At 41.4% G+C, this 17,500-nt stretch overlaps 1 protein-coding gene across 1 annotated transcript in view; it reads right to left on the bottom strand.

Moving 5' to 3' along the window:
* CFAP410 (cilia and flagella associated protein 410) overlaps nucleotides 1–17,500 on the bottom strand; it is a 115,481-nt gene that overhangs the window by 85,896 nt on the left and 12,085 nt on the right. The window contains exon 2 of the mRNA XM_053698595.1: nucleotides 12,332–12,350. Coding sequence (XP_053554570.1) covers nucleotides 12,332–12,350 — 19 coding nt within the window. The remainder of the gene's footprint in view (nucleotides 1–12,331; nucleotides 12,351–17,500) is intronic.

The following is a 17,500-nucleotide window of genomic DNA, read 5'->3' as shown; positions in this document are numbered from 1 at the left end:
TTCCCTGCACATCCCTAAATTACAATTAAAGGAATAGTCTAGTCAAAATTAGGCTTTCATGATTCAGAGAGCGTATGTAATTTTAAGCAACTTTCCAATTTGTCTTTGTTGTCTTGGTATCTTTAATTTTAAAAAGCATGAATGTAAGCGTAGGAGCTGGACAATTTTTGGTTCAGCACCTGGGTAGCGCTTGCTGTCTAAATGTAGCCACCAATCAACAAGCGCTACCCTGCTGCTGAAACAAAAATAAGCCGGCTTGTAAGCTTACATTGAAATAAAGATACCAAGAGAGCAAAGAAAAATTGATAAAAGAAGTAAATTAAAACGTTGCTTAAAATTGCATGCTCCATCTGAATCATGAAAGAAAAAAAACAGAATTTATGCTTACCTGATAAATTACTTTCTCTTGCAGTGTATCCAGTCCACGGCTTCATCCTTTACTTGTGGGATATTCTCATTCCCTACAGGAAGTGGCAAAGAGAGCACACAGCAGAGCTGTCCATATAGCTCCCCCTCTAGCTCCGCCCCCCAGTCATTCGACCGAAGGTTAGGAGAAAAAGGAGAAACCATAGGGTGCAGTGGTGACTGTAGTTTAAACAAAAAAATTAGTTACATGACTTAATTGTCAGGGCGGGCTGTGGACTGGATACACTGCAAGAAAAAGTAATTTATCAGGTAAGCATAAATTCTGTTTTCTCTTGCAAGGTGTATCCAGTCCACGGCTTCATCCTTTACTTGTGGGATACCAATACCAAAGCTTTAGGTCACGGATGAAGGGAGGGAACAAGACAGGTACCGTAAACGGAAGGCACCACTGCTTGCAAAACCTTTCTCCCAAAAATAGCCTCCGAAGAAGCAAAAGTATTGAATTTGTAAAATTTGGCAAAAGTATGCAGTGAAGACCAAGTCGCTGCCTTACAAATCTGTTCAACAGAAGCCTTATTCTTGAAAGCCCATGTGGAAGCCACAGCTCTGGTAGAATGAGCAGTAATTCGTTCAGGAGGCTGCTGGCCAGCAGTCTCGTAAGCCAACCTGATGATGCTTTTCAGCCAGAAGGAAAGAGAGGTAGCAGTCGCTTTCTGACCTCTCCTCTTACCAGAATAAATGACAAACAAGGATGATGTTTGTCTGAAGTCCTTAGTTGCTTGTAAATAGAATTTTAAAGCACGAACCACATCAAGATTGTGTAGCAGGCGTTCCTTCTTTGAAGATGGGTTAGGACACAGAGAAGGAACTATTATTTCCTGGTTAATATTCTTGTTAGAAACAACTTTAGGAAGAAAACCAGGTTTGGTACGCAAAACAACCTTGTCTGCGTGAAACACCAGGTAAGGCGAATCACACTGCAAAGCAGACAATTCTGAAACTCTTCGAGCAGAAGATATAGCTACCAAAAACAAAACTTTCCAAGATAATAACTTAATATCTATGGAATGTAAAGGTTCAAACGGAACCCCTTGAAGAACAGAAAGAACTAGATTGAGACTCCATGGCGGAGCCACAGGTTTATAAACAGGCTTGATTCTGACTAGAGCCTGAGCAAACGCTTGAACGTCTGGTACCTCTGCCAGACGCTTGTGTAGGAGAATAGACAGAGCAGATATTTGTCCCTTTAAGGAACTAGCTGACAATCCTTTCTCCAATCCTTCTTGGAGAAAAGACAATAGTCTGGGAATCCTAATCTTACTCCATGAGTAACCCTTGGATTCACACCAACAAAGATATGTACGCCATATCTTATGGTAGATTTTCCTAGTGACAGGCTTTCTAGCCTGAATCAGAGTATCAATAACTGACTCAGAGAAACCACGCTTTGATAGAATTAAGCGTTCAATCTCCAAGCAGTCAGACGCAGAGAAACTAGATTTGGATGCTTGAATGGACCCTGTATTAGAAGGTCCTGCCTCAATGGCAGTGTCCATGGTGGAACAGATGACATACCAAGTCCTGCGTGGCCACGCAGGCGCTATCAGAATCACCGAAGCCTTCTCCTGCTTGATTCTGGCGACCAGATGAGGGAGAAGAGGAAACGGTAGAAAGACATAAGCCAGATTGAAGGACCAAGGCGCTGCTAGAGCATCTATCAATACCGCCTTGGGGTCCCTGGACCTGGATCCGTAGAGAGGAAGTTTGGTGTTCTGACGGGACGCGATCAGATCCAATTCCGGAGTGCCCCAAAGCTGAGTCAGCTGAGCAAAAACCTCCGGGTGGAGTTCCCACTCCCCCGGGTGAAAAGTCTGACGACTTAGAAAATCCACTTCCCAGTTGTCCACTCCTGGGATGTGAATTGCTGAGAGATAGCAGGAGTGATCCTCCGCCCACCTGATTATTTTGGAGACTTCCTTCATCGCTAGGGAACTCTTCGTTCCCCCCTGATGATTGATGTAAGCTACAGTCGTGATGTTGTCCGACTGAAATCTGATGAATTTGGCCGCAGCTAGTTGAGGCCATGCCTGAAGCGCATTGAATATCGCTCTCAGTTCCAAAATGTTTATCGGGAGAAGAGACTCTTCCCGAGACCATAGACCCTGAGCTTTCAGGGAGTCCCAGACTGCACCCCAGCCTAACAGACTGGCATCGGTCGTTACAATGATCCATTCTGGTCTGCGGAAACATGTTCCCTGAGACAGATGATCCTGAGACAACCACCAGAGAAGAGAGTCTCTGGTCCAATTGTATCTGAGGAGACAAGTCTGCGTAATCCCCATTCCACTGTTTGAGCATGCACAGTTGCATTGGTCTGAGATGTATTCGAGCAAAAGGGACTATGTCCATTGCCGCTACCATTAATCCGATTGCCTCCATGCACTGAGCTATAGATGGCTGAGGAGTGGAATGAAGTACTCGGCAAGTAGCTAAAAGCTTTAACTTTCTGACCTCCGTCAGAAATATTTTCATTTCTACCGAATCTATTAGTGTTCCCAGGAAGGGAACCCTTGTGAACGGGGACAGAGAACTCTTTTCGATGTTCACCTTCCACCCGTGAGACCTTAGAAAGGCCAGTACAATCTCCGTGTGAGCCTTGGCTCTGGGAAAAGACGACGCCTGAATTAGGATGTCGTCTAGATAAGGTGCTATTGCTATGCCCCGCGGTCTTAGCACCGCCAGAAGGGAACCTAGCACCTTTGTGAAAATTCTGGGAGCAGTGGCCAAACCAAAGGGAAGAGCCACGAATTGGTAATGCTTGTCCAGAAAAGCGAACCTGAGAAACTGGTGATGATCTTTGTGGCTAGGGATATGCAGGTACGCATCCTTTAAATCCACGGTAGTCATATATTGACCTTCCTGGATCATTGGTAAGATCGTTCGAATGGTTTCCATCTGAGAAATTTGTTTAGAATTTTTAGATCCAGGATTGGTCTGAAAGTTCCCTCTTTTTTGGGGACCACAAACAGGTTTGAGTAAAAGCCCGTTCCTTGTTCTGCAACTGGAACTGAACATATCACTCCCATCGTGAGTAGATCTTCTACACAGCGTAAGAACGCCTCTTTCTTTGTCTGGTCTGAAGACAGACGAGAAATGTGAAACCTTCCCATTGGAGGGGAGTCCTTGAATTCTAGAAGATATCCCTGGGTAACAATCTCTACTGCCCAGGGATCGTGAACATCTCTTGTCCAAGCCTGAGCGAAGAGAGAGAGTCTGCCCCCTACCAGATCCGGTCCCGGATCGGGGGCTACCCCTTCATGCTGTCTTAGTAGCAGCTGCAGGCTTTTTGGCCTGTTTACCCTTGTTCCAGCCCTGGTAAGGCTTCCAGGTTAGAGTAAGGATGAGTGGGGGTAGGGCAGACTATAATATATACAGGAGGTTAGTGGTTAGAGGCAAATAGCCAAATTTGAGTCTTATAATCTCCTAACCACTAATAACCTCCTGCCACAGATTTAAAGTTAAAAAGCAAAGTACAACTAACAAGTAATTGTAAATAGACTTACAAGTAAGAGTAGGTAACTTTAATCTGTGAGAGAAGACATTCACCAACTGAGCCCATACAAAGTCAGAGATAGAAATATGTTTTTTTTATAAAAAAAACAGAATTTATGTTTACCTGATAAATTACTTTCTCCAACGGTGTGTCCGGTCCACGGCGTCATCCTTACTTGTGGGATATTCTCTTCCCCAACAGGAAATGGCAAAGAGCCCAGCAAAGCTGGTCACATGATCCCTCCTAGGCTCCGCCTACCCCAGTCATTCGACCGACGTTAAGGAGGAATATTTGCATAGGAGAAACCATATGATACCGTGGTGACTGTAGTTAAAGAAAATAAATTATCAGACCTGATTAAAAAACCAGGGCGGGCCGTGGACCGGACACACCGTTGGAGAAAGTAATTTATCAGGTAAACATAAATTCTGTTTTCTCCAACATAGGTGTGTCCGGTCCACGGCGTCATCCTTACTTGTGGGAACCAATACCAAAGCTTTAGGACACGGATGATGGGAGGGAGCAAATCAGGTCACCTAGATGGAAGGCACCATGGCTTGCAAAACCTTTCTCCCAAAAATAGCCTCAGAAGAAGCAAAAGTATCAAACTTGTAAAATTTGGTAAAAGTGTGCAGTGAAGACCAAGTCGCTGCCCTACATATCTGATCAACAGAAGCCTCGTTCTTGAAGGCCCATGTGGAAGCCACAGCCCTAGTGGAATGAGCTGTGATTCTTTCGGGAGGCTGCCGTCCGGCAGTCTCGTAAGCCAATCTGATGATGCTTTTAATCCAAAAAGAGAGAGAGGTAGAAGTTGCTTTTTGACCTCTCCTTTTACCGGAATAAACAACAAACAAGGAAGATGTTTGTCTAAAATCCTTTGTAGCGTCTAAATAGAATTTTAGAGCGCGAACAACATCCAAATTGTGCAACAAACGTTCCTTCTTTGAAACTGGTTTCGGGCACAGAGAAGGTACGATAATCTCCTGGTTAATGTTTTTGTTAGAAACAACTTTTGGAAGAAAACCAGGTTTAGTACGTAAAACCACCTTATCTGCATGGAACACCAGATAAGGAGGAGAACACTGCAGAGCAGATAATTCTGAAACTCTTCTAGCAGAAGAAATTGCAACCAAAAACAAAACTTTCCAAGATAATAACTTAATATCAACGGAATGTAAGGGTTCAAACGGAACCCCCTGAAGAACTGAAAGAACTAAGTTGAGACTCCAAGGAGGAGTCAAAGGTTTGTAAACAGGCTTGATTCTAACCAGAGCCTGAACAAAGGCTTGAACATCTGGCACAGCTGCCAGCTTTTTGTGAAGTAACACAGACAAGGCAGAAATCTGTCCCTTCAGGGAACTTGCAGATAATCCTTTTTCCAATCCTTCTTGAAGGAAGGATAGAATCTTAGGAATCTTAACCTTGTCCCAAGGGAATCCTTTAGATTCACACCAACAGATATATTTTTTCCAAATGTTGTGGTAAATCTTTCTAGTTACAGGCTTTCTGGCCTGAACAAGAGTATCGATAACAGAATCTGAGAACCCTCGCTTCGATAAGATCAAGCGTTCAATCTCCAAGCAGTCAGCTGGAGTGAGACCAGATTCGGATGTTCGAACGGACCTTGAACAAGAAGGTCTCGTCTCAAAGGTAGCTTCCAAGGTGGAGCCGATGACATATTCACCAGATCTGCATACCAAGTCCTGCGTGGCCACGCAGGAGCTATCAAGATCACCGACGCCCTCTCCTGATTGATCCTGGCTACCAGCCTGGGGATGAGAGGAAACGGCGGGAATACATAAGCTAGTTTGAAGGTCCAAGGTGCTACTAGTGCATCCACTAGAGCCGCCTTGGGATCCCTGGATCTGGACCCGTAGCAAGGAACTTTGAAGTTCTGACGAGAGGCCATCAGATCCATGTCTGGAATGCCCCACAGTTGAGTGATTTGGACAAAGATTTCCGGATGGAGTTCCCACTCCCCCGGATGCAATGTCTGACGACTCAGAAAATCCGCTTCCCAATTTTCCACTCCTGGGATGTGGATTGCAGACAGGTGGCAGGAGTGAGACTCCGCCCATTGAATGATTTTGGTCACTTCTTCCATCGCCAGGGAACTCCTTGTTCCCCCCTGATGGTTGATGTACGCAACAGTTGTCATGTTGTCTGATTGAAACCGTATGAACTTGGCCCTCGCTAGCTGAGGCCAAGCCTTGAGAGCATTGAATATCGCTCTCAGTTCCAGAATATTTATCGGTAGAAGAGATTCTTCCCGAGACCAAAGACCCTGAGCTTTCAGGGATCCCCAGACCGCGCCCCAGCCCATCAGACTGGCGTCGGTCGTGACAATGACCCACTCTGGTCTGCGGAAGGTCATCCCTTGTGACAGGTTGTCCAGGGACAGCCACCAACGGAGTGAGTCTCTGGTCCTCTGATTTACTTGTATCCTCGGAGACAAGTCTGTATAGTCCCCATTCCACTGACTGAGCATGCACAGTTGTAATGGTCTTAGATGAATGCGCGCAAAAGGAACTATGTCCATTGCCGCTACCATCAAACCTATCACTTCCATGCACTGCGCTATGGAAGGAAGAGGAACGGAATGAAGTATCCGACAAGAGTCTAGAAGTCTTGTTTTTCTGGCCTCTGTCAGAAAAATCCTCATTTCTAAGGAGTCTATTATTGTTCCCAAGAAGGGAACCCTTGTCGACGGAGATAGAGAACTCTTTTCCACGTTCACTTTCCATCCGTGAGATCTGAGAAAGGCCAGGACGATGTCCGTGTGAGCCTTTGCTTGAGGAAGGGACGACGCTTGAATCAGAATGTCGTCCAAGTAAGGTACTACAGCAATGCCCCTTGGTCTTAGCACAGCTAGAAGGGACCCTAGTACCTTTGTGAAAATCCTTGGAGCAGTGGCTAATCCGAAAGGAAGCGCCACGAACTGATAATGCTTGTCCAGGAATGCGAACCTTAGGAACCGATGATGTTCCTTGTGGATAGGAATATGTAGATACGCATCCTTTAAATCCACCGTGGTCATGAATTGACCTTCCTGGATGGAAGGAAGAATTGTTCGAATGGTTTCCATCTTGAACGATGGAACCTTGAGAAACTTGTTTAAGATCTTGAGATCTAAGATTGGTCTGAACGTTCCCTCTTTTTTGGGAACTATGAACAGATTGGAGTAGAACCCCATCCCTTGTTCTCCTAATGGAACAGGATGAATCACTCCCATTGTTAACAGGTCTTCTACACAATGTAAGAATGCCTGTCTTTTTATGTGGTCTGAAGACAACTGAGACCTGTGGAACCTCCCCCTTGGGGGAAGCCCCTTGAATTCCAGAAGATAACCTTGGGAGACTATTTCTAGTGTCCAAGGATCCAGAACATCTCTCGCCCAAGCCTGAGCGAAGAGAGAGAGTCTGCCCCCCACCAGATCCGGTCCCGGATCGGGGGCCAACCTTTCATGCTGTCTTGGTAGCAGTGGCAGGTTTCTTGGCCTGCTTTCCCTTGTTCCAGCCTTGCATTGGTCTCCAAGCTTGCTTGGCTTGAGAAGTATTACCCTCTTGCTTAGAGGACGTAGCACTTTGGGCTGGTCCGTTTCTACGAAAGGGACGAAAATTAGGTTTATTTTTGGCCTTGAAAGGCCGATCCTGAGGAAGGGCATGGCCCTTACCCCCAGTGATATCAGAGATAATCTCTTTCAAGTCAGGGCCAAACAGCGTTTTCCCCTTGAAAGGAATGTTAAGTAGCTTGTTCTTGGAAGACGCATCAGCTGACCAAGATTTCAACCAAAGCGCTCTGCGCGCCACAATAGCAAACCCAGAATTCTTAGCCGCTAACCTAGCCAATTGCAAAGTGGCGTCTAGGGTGAAAGAATTAGCCAATTTGAGAGCATTGATTCTGTCCATAATCTCCTCATAAAGGAGGAGAATCACTATCGACCGCCTTTACCAGCTCATCGAACCAGAAACATGCGGCTGTAGCGACAGGGACAATGCATGAAATTGGTTGTAGAAGGTAACCCTGCTGAACAAACATCTTTTTAAGTAAACCTTCTAATTTTTTATCCATAGGATCTTTGAAAGCACAACTATCTTCTATGGGTATAGTGGTGCGTTTGTTTAAAGTGGAAACCGCTCCCTCGACCTTGGGGACTGTCTGCCATAAGTCCTTTCTGGGGTCGACCATAGGAAACAATTTTTTAAATATGGGGGGAGGGACGAAAGGAATACCGGGCCTTTCCCATTCTTTATTTACAATGTCCGCCACCCGCTTGGGTATAGGAAAAGCTTCTGGGAGCCCTGGGACCTCTAGGAACTTGTCCATTTTACATAGCTTCTCTGGGATGACCAAATTGTCACAATCATCCAGAGTGGATAATACCTCCTTAAGCAGAGCGCGGAGATGTTCCAACTTAAATTTAAACGTAATCACATCAGGTTCAGCTTGTTGAGAAATGTTCCCTGAATCTGTAATTTCTCCCTCAGACAAAACCTCCCTGGCCCCATCAGACTGGTTTAGGGGCCCTTCAGAACCATTATTATCAGCGTCGTCATGCTCTACAGTATCTAAAACAGAGCAGTCGCGCTTACGCTGATAAGTGTGCATTTTGGCTAAAATGTTTTTGACAGAATTATCCATTACAGCCGTTAATTGTTGCATAGTAAGGAGTATTGGCGCGCTAGATGTACTAGGGGCCTCCTGAGTGGGCAAGACTCGTGTAGACGAAGGAGGGAATGATGCAGTACCATGCTTACTCCCCTCACTTGAGGAATCATCTTGGGCATCATTGTCATTGTCACATAAATCACATTTATTTAAATGAGAAGGAACTCTGGCTTCCCCACATTCAGAACACAGTCTATCTGGTAGTTCAGACATGTTAAACAGGCATAAACTTGATAACAAAGTACAAAAAACGTTTTAAAATAAAACCGTTACTGTCACTTTAAATTTTAAACTGAACGGAACCGGAGCCGTTTTTAACTTTAACCCCTTTACAGTCCCTGGTATCTGCTTTGCTGAGACCCAACCAAGCCCAAAGGGGAATACGATACCAAATGACGCCTTCAGAAAGTCTTTTCTATGTATCAGAGCTCCTCACACATGCGACTGCATGTCATGCCTCTCAAAAATAAGTGCGCAACACCGGCGCGAAAATGAGGCTCTGCCTATGATTTGGGAAAGCCCCTAAAGAATAAGGTGTCTAAAAAAGTGCCTGCCGATATAATCTTATCAAAATACCCAGATTAAATGATTCCTCAAGGCTAAATATGTGTTAATAATGAATCGATTTAGCCCAGAAAAAGTCTACAGTCTTAATAAGCCCTTGTGAAGCCCTTATTTACTATCTTAATAAACATGGCTTACCGGATCCCATAGGGAAAATGACAGCTTCCAGCATTACATCGTCTTGTTAGAATGTGTCATACCTCAAGCAGCAAGAGACTGCTCACTGTTCCCCCAACTGAAGTTAATTCCTCTCAACAGTCCTGTGTGGAACAGCCATGGATTTTAGTAACGGTTGCTAAAATCATTTTCCTCATACAAACAGAAATCTTCATCTCTTTTCTGTTTCTGAGTAAATAGTACATACCAGCACTATTTTAAAATAACAAACTCTTGATTGAATAATAAAAACTACAGTTAAACACTAAAAAACTCTAAGCCATCTCCGTGGAGATGTTACCTGTACAACGGCAAAGAGAATGACTGGGGTAGGCGGAGCCTAGGAGGGATCATGTGACCAGCTTTGCTGGGCTCTTTGCCATTTCCTGTTGGGGAAGAGAATATCCCACAAGTAAGGATGACGCCGTGGACCGGACACACCTATGTTGGAGAAAAGGGATTTTGTCTTATCCATTATAGTTAAACATTCATACACTAAATTTATTAAATAAATAATATATTTAACCACACATACATGAGCAAAGGCTGAGAATTAAAAACACTGCACTCAGGTTGAGCTGTGATTCTAAATTAATCTGAAATCAGCGGTTTAGAGTATCAAGCAGCATAAATATAAATATAGACTAAGCCCTTACAATCCGAGGGCTAAATTAAAGTTAATTTTAACAGATATATTATTATGCTTTAATTCTCAGCCTTTGCTCATGTATGTGTGGCTAAATATATTATTTACTTAATACATTTTAGTGTATGAATGTTTAAGACAAAATTCCTTTTTTTATAAAAAAAACATATTTCTATCTCTGACTTTGTATGGGCTCAGTTGGTGAATGTCTTCTCTCACAGATTAAAGTTACCTACTCTTACTTGTAAGTCTATTTACAATTACTTGTTAGTTGTACAAGGCTTCCAGGTTGCCTTGGGCTGTGAAGCGTTACCCTCTTGCGTTGCAGCTGTAGAGGCTGAAGCCGGACCGTTACTGAAGTTACGAAAGGAACGAAAATTAGCTTTGTTTCTAGCCTTAAAGGGTTTGTCCTGAGGAAGAGCATGGCCCTTTCCTCCGGTGATTTCTGAAATAATCTCTTTCAATTCTGGCCCGAAAAGGGTCTTCCCCTTGAAAGGGATATTTAACAATTTAGATTTTGACGAAACATCGGCCGATCATGACTTGAGCCAAAGCGCTCTGCGCGCCATAATGGCGAAACCTGAATTTTTTGCCGCTAACTTAGCTAATTGGAAAGCGGCATCCGTGATAAAAGAATTAGCCAGCTTTAGAGCCTTAATTCTATCCATAATTTCTTCGCATGAGGTCTCCGTCTGGAGCGACTCCTCCAGCGCCTCAAACCAGAAAGCCGCTGCAGTAGTTACAGGAATAATGCAGGCAATAGGTTGTAGAAGGAAACCTTGTTGAACAAAAATTTTCTTAAGTAAACCTAATTTTTTATCCATCGGATCTTTAAAAGCACAACTGTCTTCAATTGGTATGGTTGTGCGCTTAGCAAGAGTAGAAACCGCCCCCTCAACCTTAGGGACCGTCTGCCACGAGTGCCGCCTGGGGTCATTTATGGGGAACATTTTCTTAAAAATAGGGGGGGGGACAAAAGGGACGCCTGGTCTATCCCACTCCCTAGTAACAATATCCGCAACCCTTTTAGGGATCGGAAACGCATCAGTGTATACAGGGACCTCTAGGTACTTGTCCATTTTACACAATTTCTCTGGGACCACCATAGGATCACAGTCATCCAGAGTGGCTAATACCTCCTTAAGCAATACGCGGAGGTGTTTCAGTTTAAATTTAAACGCTAATGAATCTGATTCTGCCCGCTGAGAAACCTTTCCTGAGTCAGAAATTTCTCCTTCAGACATCAAATCCCTCACCACCACTTCAGAGTGTTGTGAGGGTACATCAGATAAACCTCCCAAAGCTTCTGACTGCTCATAATCTGTTCTTAAAACAGAGCTATCGCGCTTTGTAGGAAAAACTTGCAGTTTGGATAGAAATGTCGTAAGGGAATTATCCATGACTGTCGCTAATTGTTGTAATGTAATAGGGGCCAATGTACTAGAGGTACTAGGCATCGCTTGCGCGGGCGTAACTGGTGGCGACACATGGGGAGAGGAAGGTGGGCTATCCTCGTTACCTTCCGTCAAAGAATCATCTAGGGCTACATTTTTAAGTGACACAATATGATCTTTAAAGTGTATAGAAACATTAGTGCACTTGGAACACAATTGTAGAGGGGGTTCCACCATGGCTTCTAAACACATAGAGCAAGGTCTCTCTTTAGTGTCAGACATGTTTAACAGACTAGTATTATTCACAATCAGACTTGGAAACACTTTATTCAAATAAAATTTACAATTTGAAAAAAACGGTACTGTGCCTTTAAGAAATAAAATGCGCACACAATTTTACCAAACCGTGAAAAATTGTCCAATCTCTCTGAAATTTTTACCACATGAGCCTAGGGCTTTGAAATGATTGCACAACAATTTTCAGCCCAATTAAATAATCGATTGCCCTGTAACAGTGTCCACCAGCCTATTGAGCCCTATTAAGTAAGCCTTCCTTCTATACTGAGTCTCAGAACATGGCTTACCTACCCCACATGGGGATTCTTGTCAGTGTGCTCTCTTTGCCACTTCCTGTAGGGAATGAGAATATCCCACAAGTAAAGGATGAAGCCGTGGACTGGATACACCTTGCAAGAGAAAATGGGTTTAGTTTCCTTTTAATGTTCATTTAATTGCCTCATAAATTTATGGCATAATACCACAAACGATAATATCTATTTTAAAAAATGTCCACTAACACAGGGCCATATTTTTGCAATTTTGACTTTTTATATAGGGAATTATTAATCTGGCTAATGAAAACCAGTTTTTTGTTTAGTATTAATTTGGAAGAGAGTCACTGTGAGAAGGATGGTGGTACACTCAAAGCATTAGAATGATGTATTAATCATAAAATACATTTACAAGAAAAATTACAATACTTACATCAGTAAGACGACTTCCCCTAAAACAATTAAAAAGAAAAAGATAAGTAATTAGTGTTGCATTTGATAGCTGCTGCCCAGAAGCCCCAGACATAAGTATCTTGTTAGCAGTACACAACCTCTACAGCTGGTTGTAAATAGCCATGATGTTTAGTCATTTATAAATAAAAATAAAATCTAGGATACACCAAAAAAACAATTAGTACATTTTTAGGAGATTGTGTGTTTTTTAAATACTGCAAGGTTTCCAATGCTTGGAAGTTTGAGGATTTTCACATGCTGACACAGGGTGTCCCTTCATAAAGTTACTAAAGGGATTAAAGAGTGTTTTAAATAGTTTAGAATAAATCAAAATCTTCTTTACTAGTGTCCTAGGAATAGAAGTTATGGAGTCATTATAACTGTGGGAAAATAAGACAAAAAGGAAGAAGCACTTAAAGGAATAGTAAACACCACAAATGTTATTGTTTAAAAAGATCAATAATCCCTTTATTTACCATTCCCCAGTTTTGCATAACCAGCACTGTTATAGAAATATACTTTTTACCTCTGTAATTACCTTGTATCTAAGCCTCTGCAGACCGATTCCTTATCTCAGATTCTTTAACAGACTTGCATTTCAGGCAATTAGTGCTGACTCTTAAATAACTTCACGTGCATGAACACAATGGTATTTATATGAAACACATAATCGAACGCCCTCTAGCTGTGAAAAACTGTCAAATGCATTCAGAAAAAAAGCGACCTTAGAAATTAGCATGGGAGCCTACCTAGGTTTAGCTTTCAACTAAGAATACCAAGAATACAAAGCAAATTTGATGATAAAAGTAAATTACAAAATTGCTTAAAGGTAAGGTAAAGTTTCTTGCTATTGAATCCCTATAAACAATGTACTTATCAACCATAAGGTAGTCGCTAACTTTGTTTTTTGTTATATTATTTATTTTACATGAAATCCAAAGTTTATAATTCCTACCGTTCTATTCAATTCTCCTCCCCCATGCCACTTCCGTGTTTCTCTCTCTTATTTCATCTAGCGTTCTCACCCCTCTGTTTACGTCAGCTCAATGCGCGTTCACAGAGTCAATTTCGTATGCGCATGCTCCACTTCCCCCACTGCCCGATACATTGTTTAAATTGTACTTGATTATAAAACACAAAGAGCTTTACATATTACACTCACTTGCAGCGCAATCGTTACAATTGATAGAATGAAGCAAAACAAAGCGATCGCTACAGAGCTGGCACTGCGCATGCGCTACTCACGAACGAGCACAGGTTGAAGTGGGTTGAGTTTAGTCCGACGCATGCGCTCAGTCATCGAGTGACGTCGGAATGGATGGGCTAAACCCCTGAAGGGGAAACTGCAGATTGGAGTATAATATAGCTAGCGACTGTCAATCAAATTACCCAAAATGTCGGGCGGACGAAAGATTTGTCTCTAAACAATGTTTGAAAGGTACATAAATTTATAATTAGGTGAAATATTATTAGAATGATGAATGAAACTTATGTTCATTTTTGAAACTATTAAACATAGCGTTAAGTAGTGTGCTCAACTTTACCTTACCTTTAAAATTACATTTCTAAATCATGAACGTTTAATTTGGACATTACTATCCCTTTAACTAGGGACATAACATCCATAGTTTATTCCATGAGATGATGTGCACACAGTTGCCTTTAACAGTTGAATTTTCTTGAAGCGTATCAGAATGATCCTACCCATAAAGAGAGCGTAGGCAATTTAGTTAAAAAGGAAGCATCTGGGCCATCATTTATTTATTTTTAACAGGACTATGATCCAAAACACACCTCAAGGCTGTGCTATATGAAAAAAGAGAGTGATAAAGCGCTGAAGCAGGTGACATGGCCTTGCCAGTCACCTAACCTAAACCCAAAAGAGATGGTTTGGGATAAGCTGGACAGGTGAGTGAAGGAAAAGCAGCCAACAAGGGCCCAGCATATATGGACTCCTTCCAGACTGTTCAAAGTATCCTAGTTTGCTGCCTTATAAAGGGCTAGATTACAAGTGGCACGCTAACTGTTGCACGCAAGTGAAAAGGGGTTTATTGCGGCTCTTTGAGTGCGCCGAAAGTACCAAGAGTATTACGGATGGAAAGTAAACACATTCTCTTGAGCGCAACTGAGTTTAACATGCATCGATAGTGTAACTTCAGAGCTCTGATTAACCGTTACGCTCAACTAAAAAGTTGCACAAAATACATCAAAATTACATTTAAAAGTACAGTTACAATCATAATAAAACTAATAAAAATTATTTTTTAAAAATTGCAATAAAAAGTTAGTCTCAAAGATATGAGGTCTCAGGTGTTAGAAAAAAAAGCATGCAAATGGCATTATATATATATATATATATATATATATATATATATATATATATATATATATATATATATATATATATATATATATATATATATATATATATATATATATATATATATATATATATCCAAAATAAGAAAGATAAAAAGATGAGTTAATCCAGCACAACTAATATACAAGCCAAATAAGTGAACCAAGGTAAGTCTGTGAATGACCACAAAACACTGCTAATTCAAGTCAGAGAAAGCAATTTATTAGTAAAAAACCTCCTCTATTATTGAATACAATCTATTTCACATGTATATAGCATATAACCAATATCTAAGTAATCCTAAATAACCTAAGGGAAGAGAAATGACCAAAAATGTAAACCTAAAATATATCGGTATATATACTACTATCTGTTGGGTCTAGACTAAATGTGCCTTCTAATAATGAGCTGAAGTATAGAAATATATGCACACAAGTCTAGCGGCAATAGTACATATAAGACAGATCAACATAATGTCACAACCCATACATAGCTAAATTTAGCAAAAGTACCTAATAACAGCACAGAGAACTTAGCACATGAATAACATCTTATCGTAGCAAAAATAAATTGCTGAAACACAAAGTCATTTGAAGCCAACTGTTGAAAATAATGGAAATGCATGCATGAAATGCCGGTTAGTTGTTGCAATGATGAAATATTAGTGCACAGAGTTAATGAAACATTCATCCGGTAATGCTCCAAAGCGTAATGCAATTGTCAAAGCAGATGATTTCAAAGCATGATGTTGTGGCATAAACAGTTATTAAGCATATGCATTTGTCAGCAGTTTAAAGCAGCTTAGTATGACAATAATCGCTAATCGCTCACAGCTTCCAGGCAATAATACATTCATCCTTATTCAAAGCGTAATATAGTGGCCAAAAAAGATGTTTTCAAAGCATGATTTTGTAGCAGGACCAAGTATAAAGCACATGCATTTGTTGGTACTTTAGAGCTGCTAAGTATGGCTAAAATCGCTCACAGACTCAGAGGCAGTAATATAGTCCCATAGACACACAGCAAAAACAGGCACAGTTGGAATGGAGCAAATCTGCACAGCGTCCAAAATCAGTAGACACCACGAGAGACCGGGTTCAAAAGGCCAATAGCCCACAGCTCAACAAACAGGCTTAACGCCACTCGCTCACCAGACCAGGTTAGTGTATCCTTCGCGGTATTGAGCTGCCCCTCCGTCTCCATCTTATGGCATAACGCTGCTCCGTTGTTGCATCCAGCTGTACAATTGTAGCGGGTCACAATCTTCCCAGGTTAACGGTTGACGTCTCTACCTTCTCAGGGACATCACCTTCATGCAACGCGCGTTTCACCCTTAATGAATTTGAATAGGGCTTTTTCAAGCGTCATATCTCATATGCTTAGTTGCCAAGTAGCAACTTACATAGGCTATTACTAATTACAATTAGGTGAAAATATCAGCTCAGGATTACTTATGCATTCATTTAATAGCAAACTTATTGTTACACAATATTATTGTGAAATTATCTACAATACTATCCTATATACAAGTAGTCAATCATTAATTTAGAGAGTGGGAGTAAGAATTCGAGATCTTATTATAATTTAAATCTATTGTCCTTTTCATAAGGAGAAGACATACACATTTTTTAATCCATAATTCACTTTAGATCATTTATACAAAAATGATACTTTATATCACTTTTGTAGAGGTGAAACACATAACAGGCTTTCTGTAATTTTTTATTTCGACATACATAAAGAAATGAATTTCTATTTAATGTTCTCTATATATGTCAGCTCATTTTAACAGAGTTCAAATGGATACATTTTTAACCAAGAAAGGGGGCATAATTAATTTCTTAAGAAAGAAACAGCAGGCACTCTCCGTTTTAAAGCACAGTTTTACTTTTCAAAAGGGGACGCCCCCACCCGAGGAGGGGGCAATATAAGGGGAAGACCACCACGCCAGAGGCATTAGAGGAGGATAATATTGTCATCAATATAAGTCAGAGGGCACTATAAGAGGCGGATAAGTCACTTCTGAAAAAAGGACTTTTATATGTACCAACAGGGTTGACTGACTATTTTGATCTACATGTAGATATACAAAGATTCCTAAGATCGCTGAGGTTAAAAGAATTCTTCGGTCCAAGTAAGGCTGAACAACCGGTGGGTTTTATGAGAAAGGGGACATTTGACCCCAAGAGTAATAACCCTAACATATAGACTTTCTGTAAAGTACTTGAGAGTGATATGCATGATTCTATAAAGAGGCAGCAACAACAGGTGAGGTTTAACCTTACAAAGAAAGAAAGAGAAGCTATGAGGAATCTAGCTAAAGATAAAACAATTGTGATCAGGTGAGCGGATAAGGGTGGTGCAATTGTTTTGCTGGATTATGCATATTACAGGGAGGAAATCCTGGTTCAACTTGATGGAAATGTATATTCTAAACTACCAAGGGATCCAACTATAAGGTTTAAGAAAGAAATTGATGAATACCTCAAGGAAGCCTTGGAAGATGATCTGATTGATCAAAACACTATGAAATATCTAACTAAGGATTATCCAAAAACACATATTTTCTATACGCTCACAAAAGTGCATAAAAGCATGGAGAGACCACCCGGCAGACCGATAGTCTCAGCAGTGGACTCACTACTACAGCCTTTGGCTATATATACTGACAGCATACTGCAACCGTTGGTACAGAACATGGATACCAATATTAAAGACTCCAATGATGTAATTAGGACTCTGACAAAAATCCCCCTGAAAGGAGGAGAGTGGCTAGTGACATTAGATGTC

Source organism: Bombina bombina, chromosome 1, assembly GCF_027579735.1.
Source record: "Bombina bombina isolate aBomBom1 chromosome 1, aBomBom1.pri, whole genome shotgun sequence".
Taxonomy (NCBI): domain Eukaryota; kingdom Metazoa; phylum Chordata; class Amphibia; order Anura; family Bombinatoridae; genus Bombina; species Bombina bombina.
Note: the sequence above shows the minus strand (reverse complement) of the source record. Positions and strands in the feature narration are given on the sequence as shown.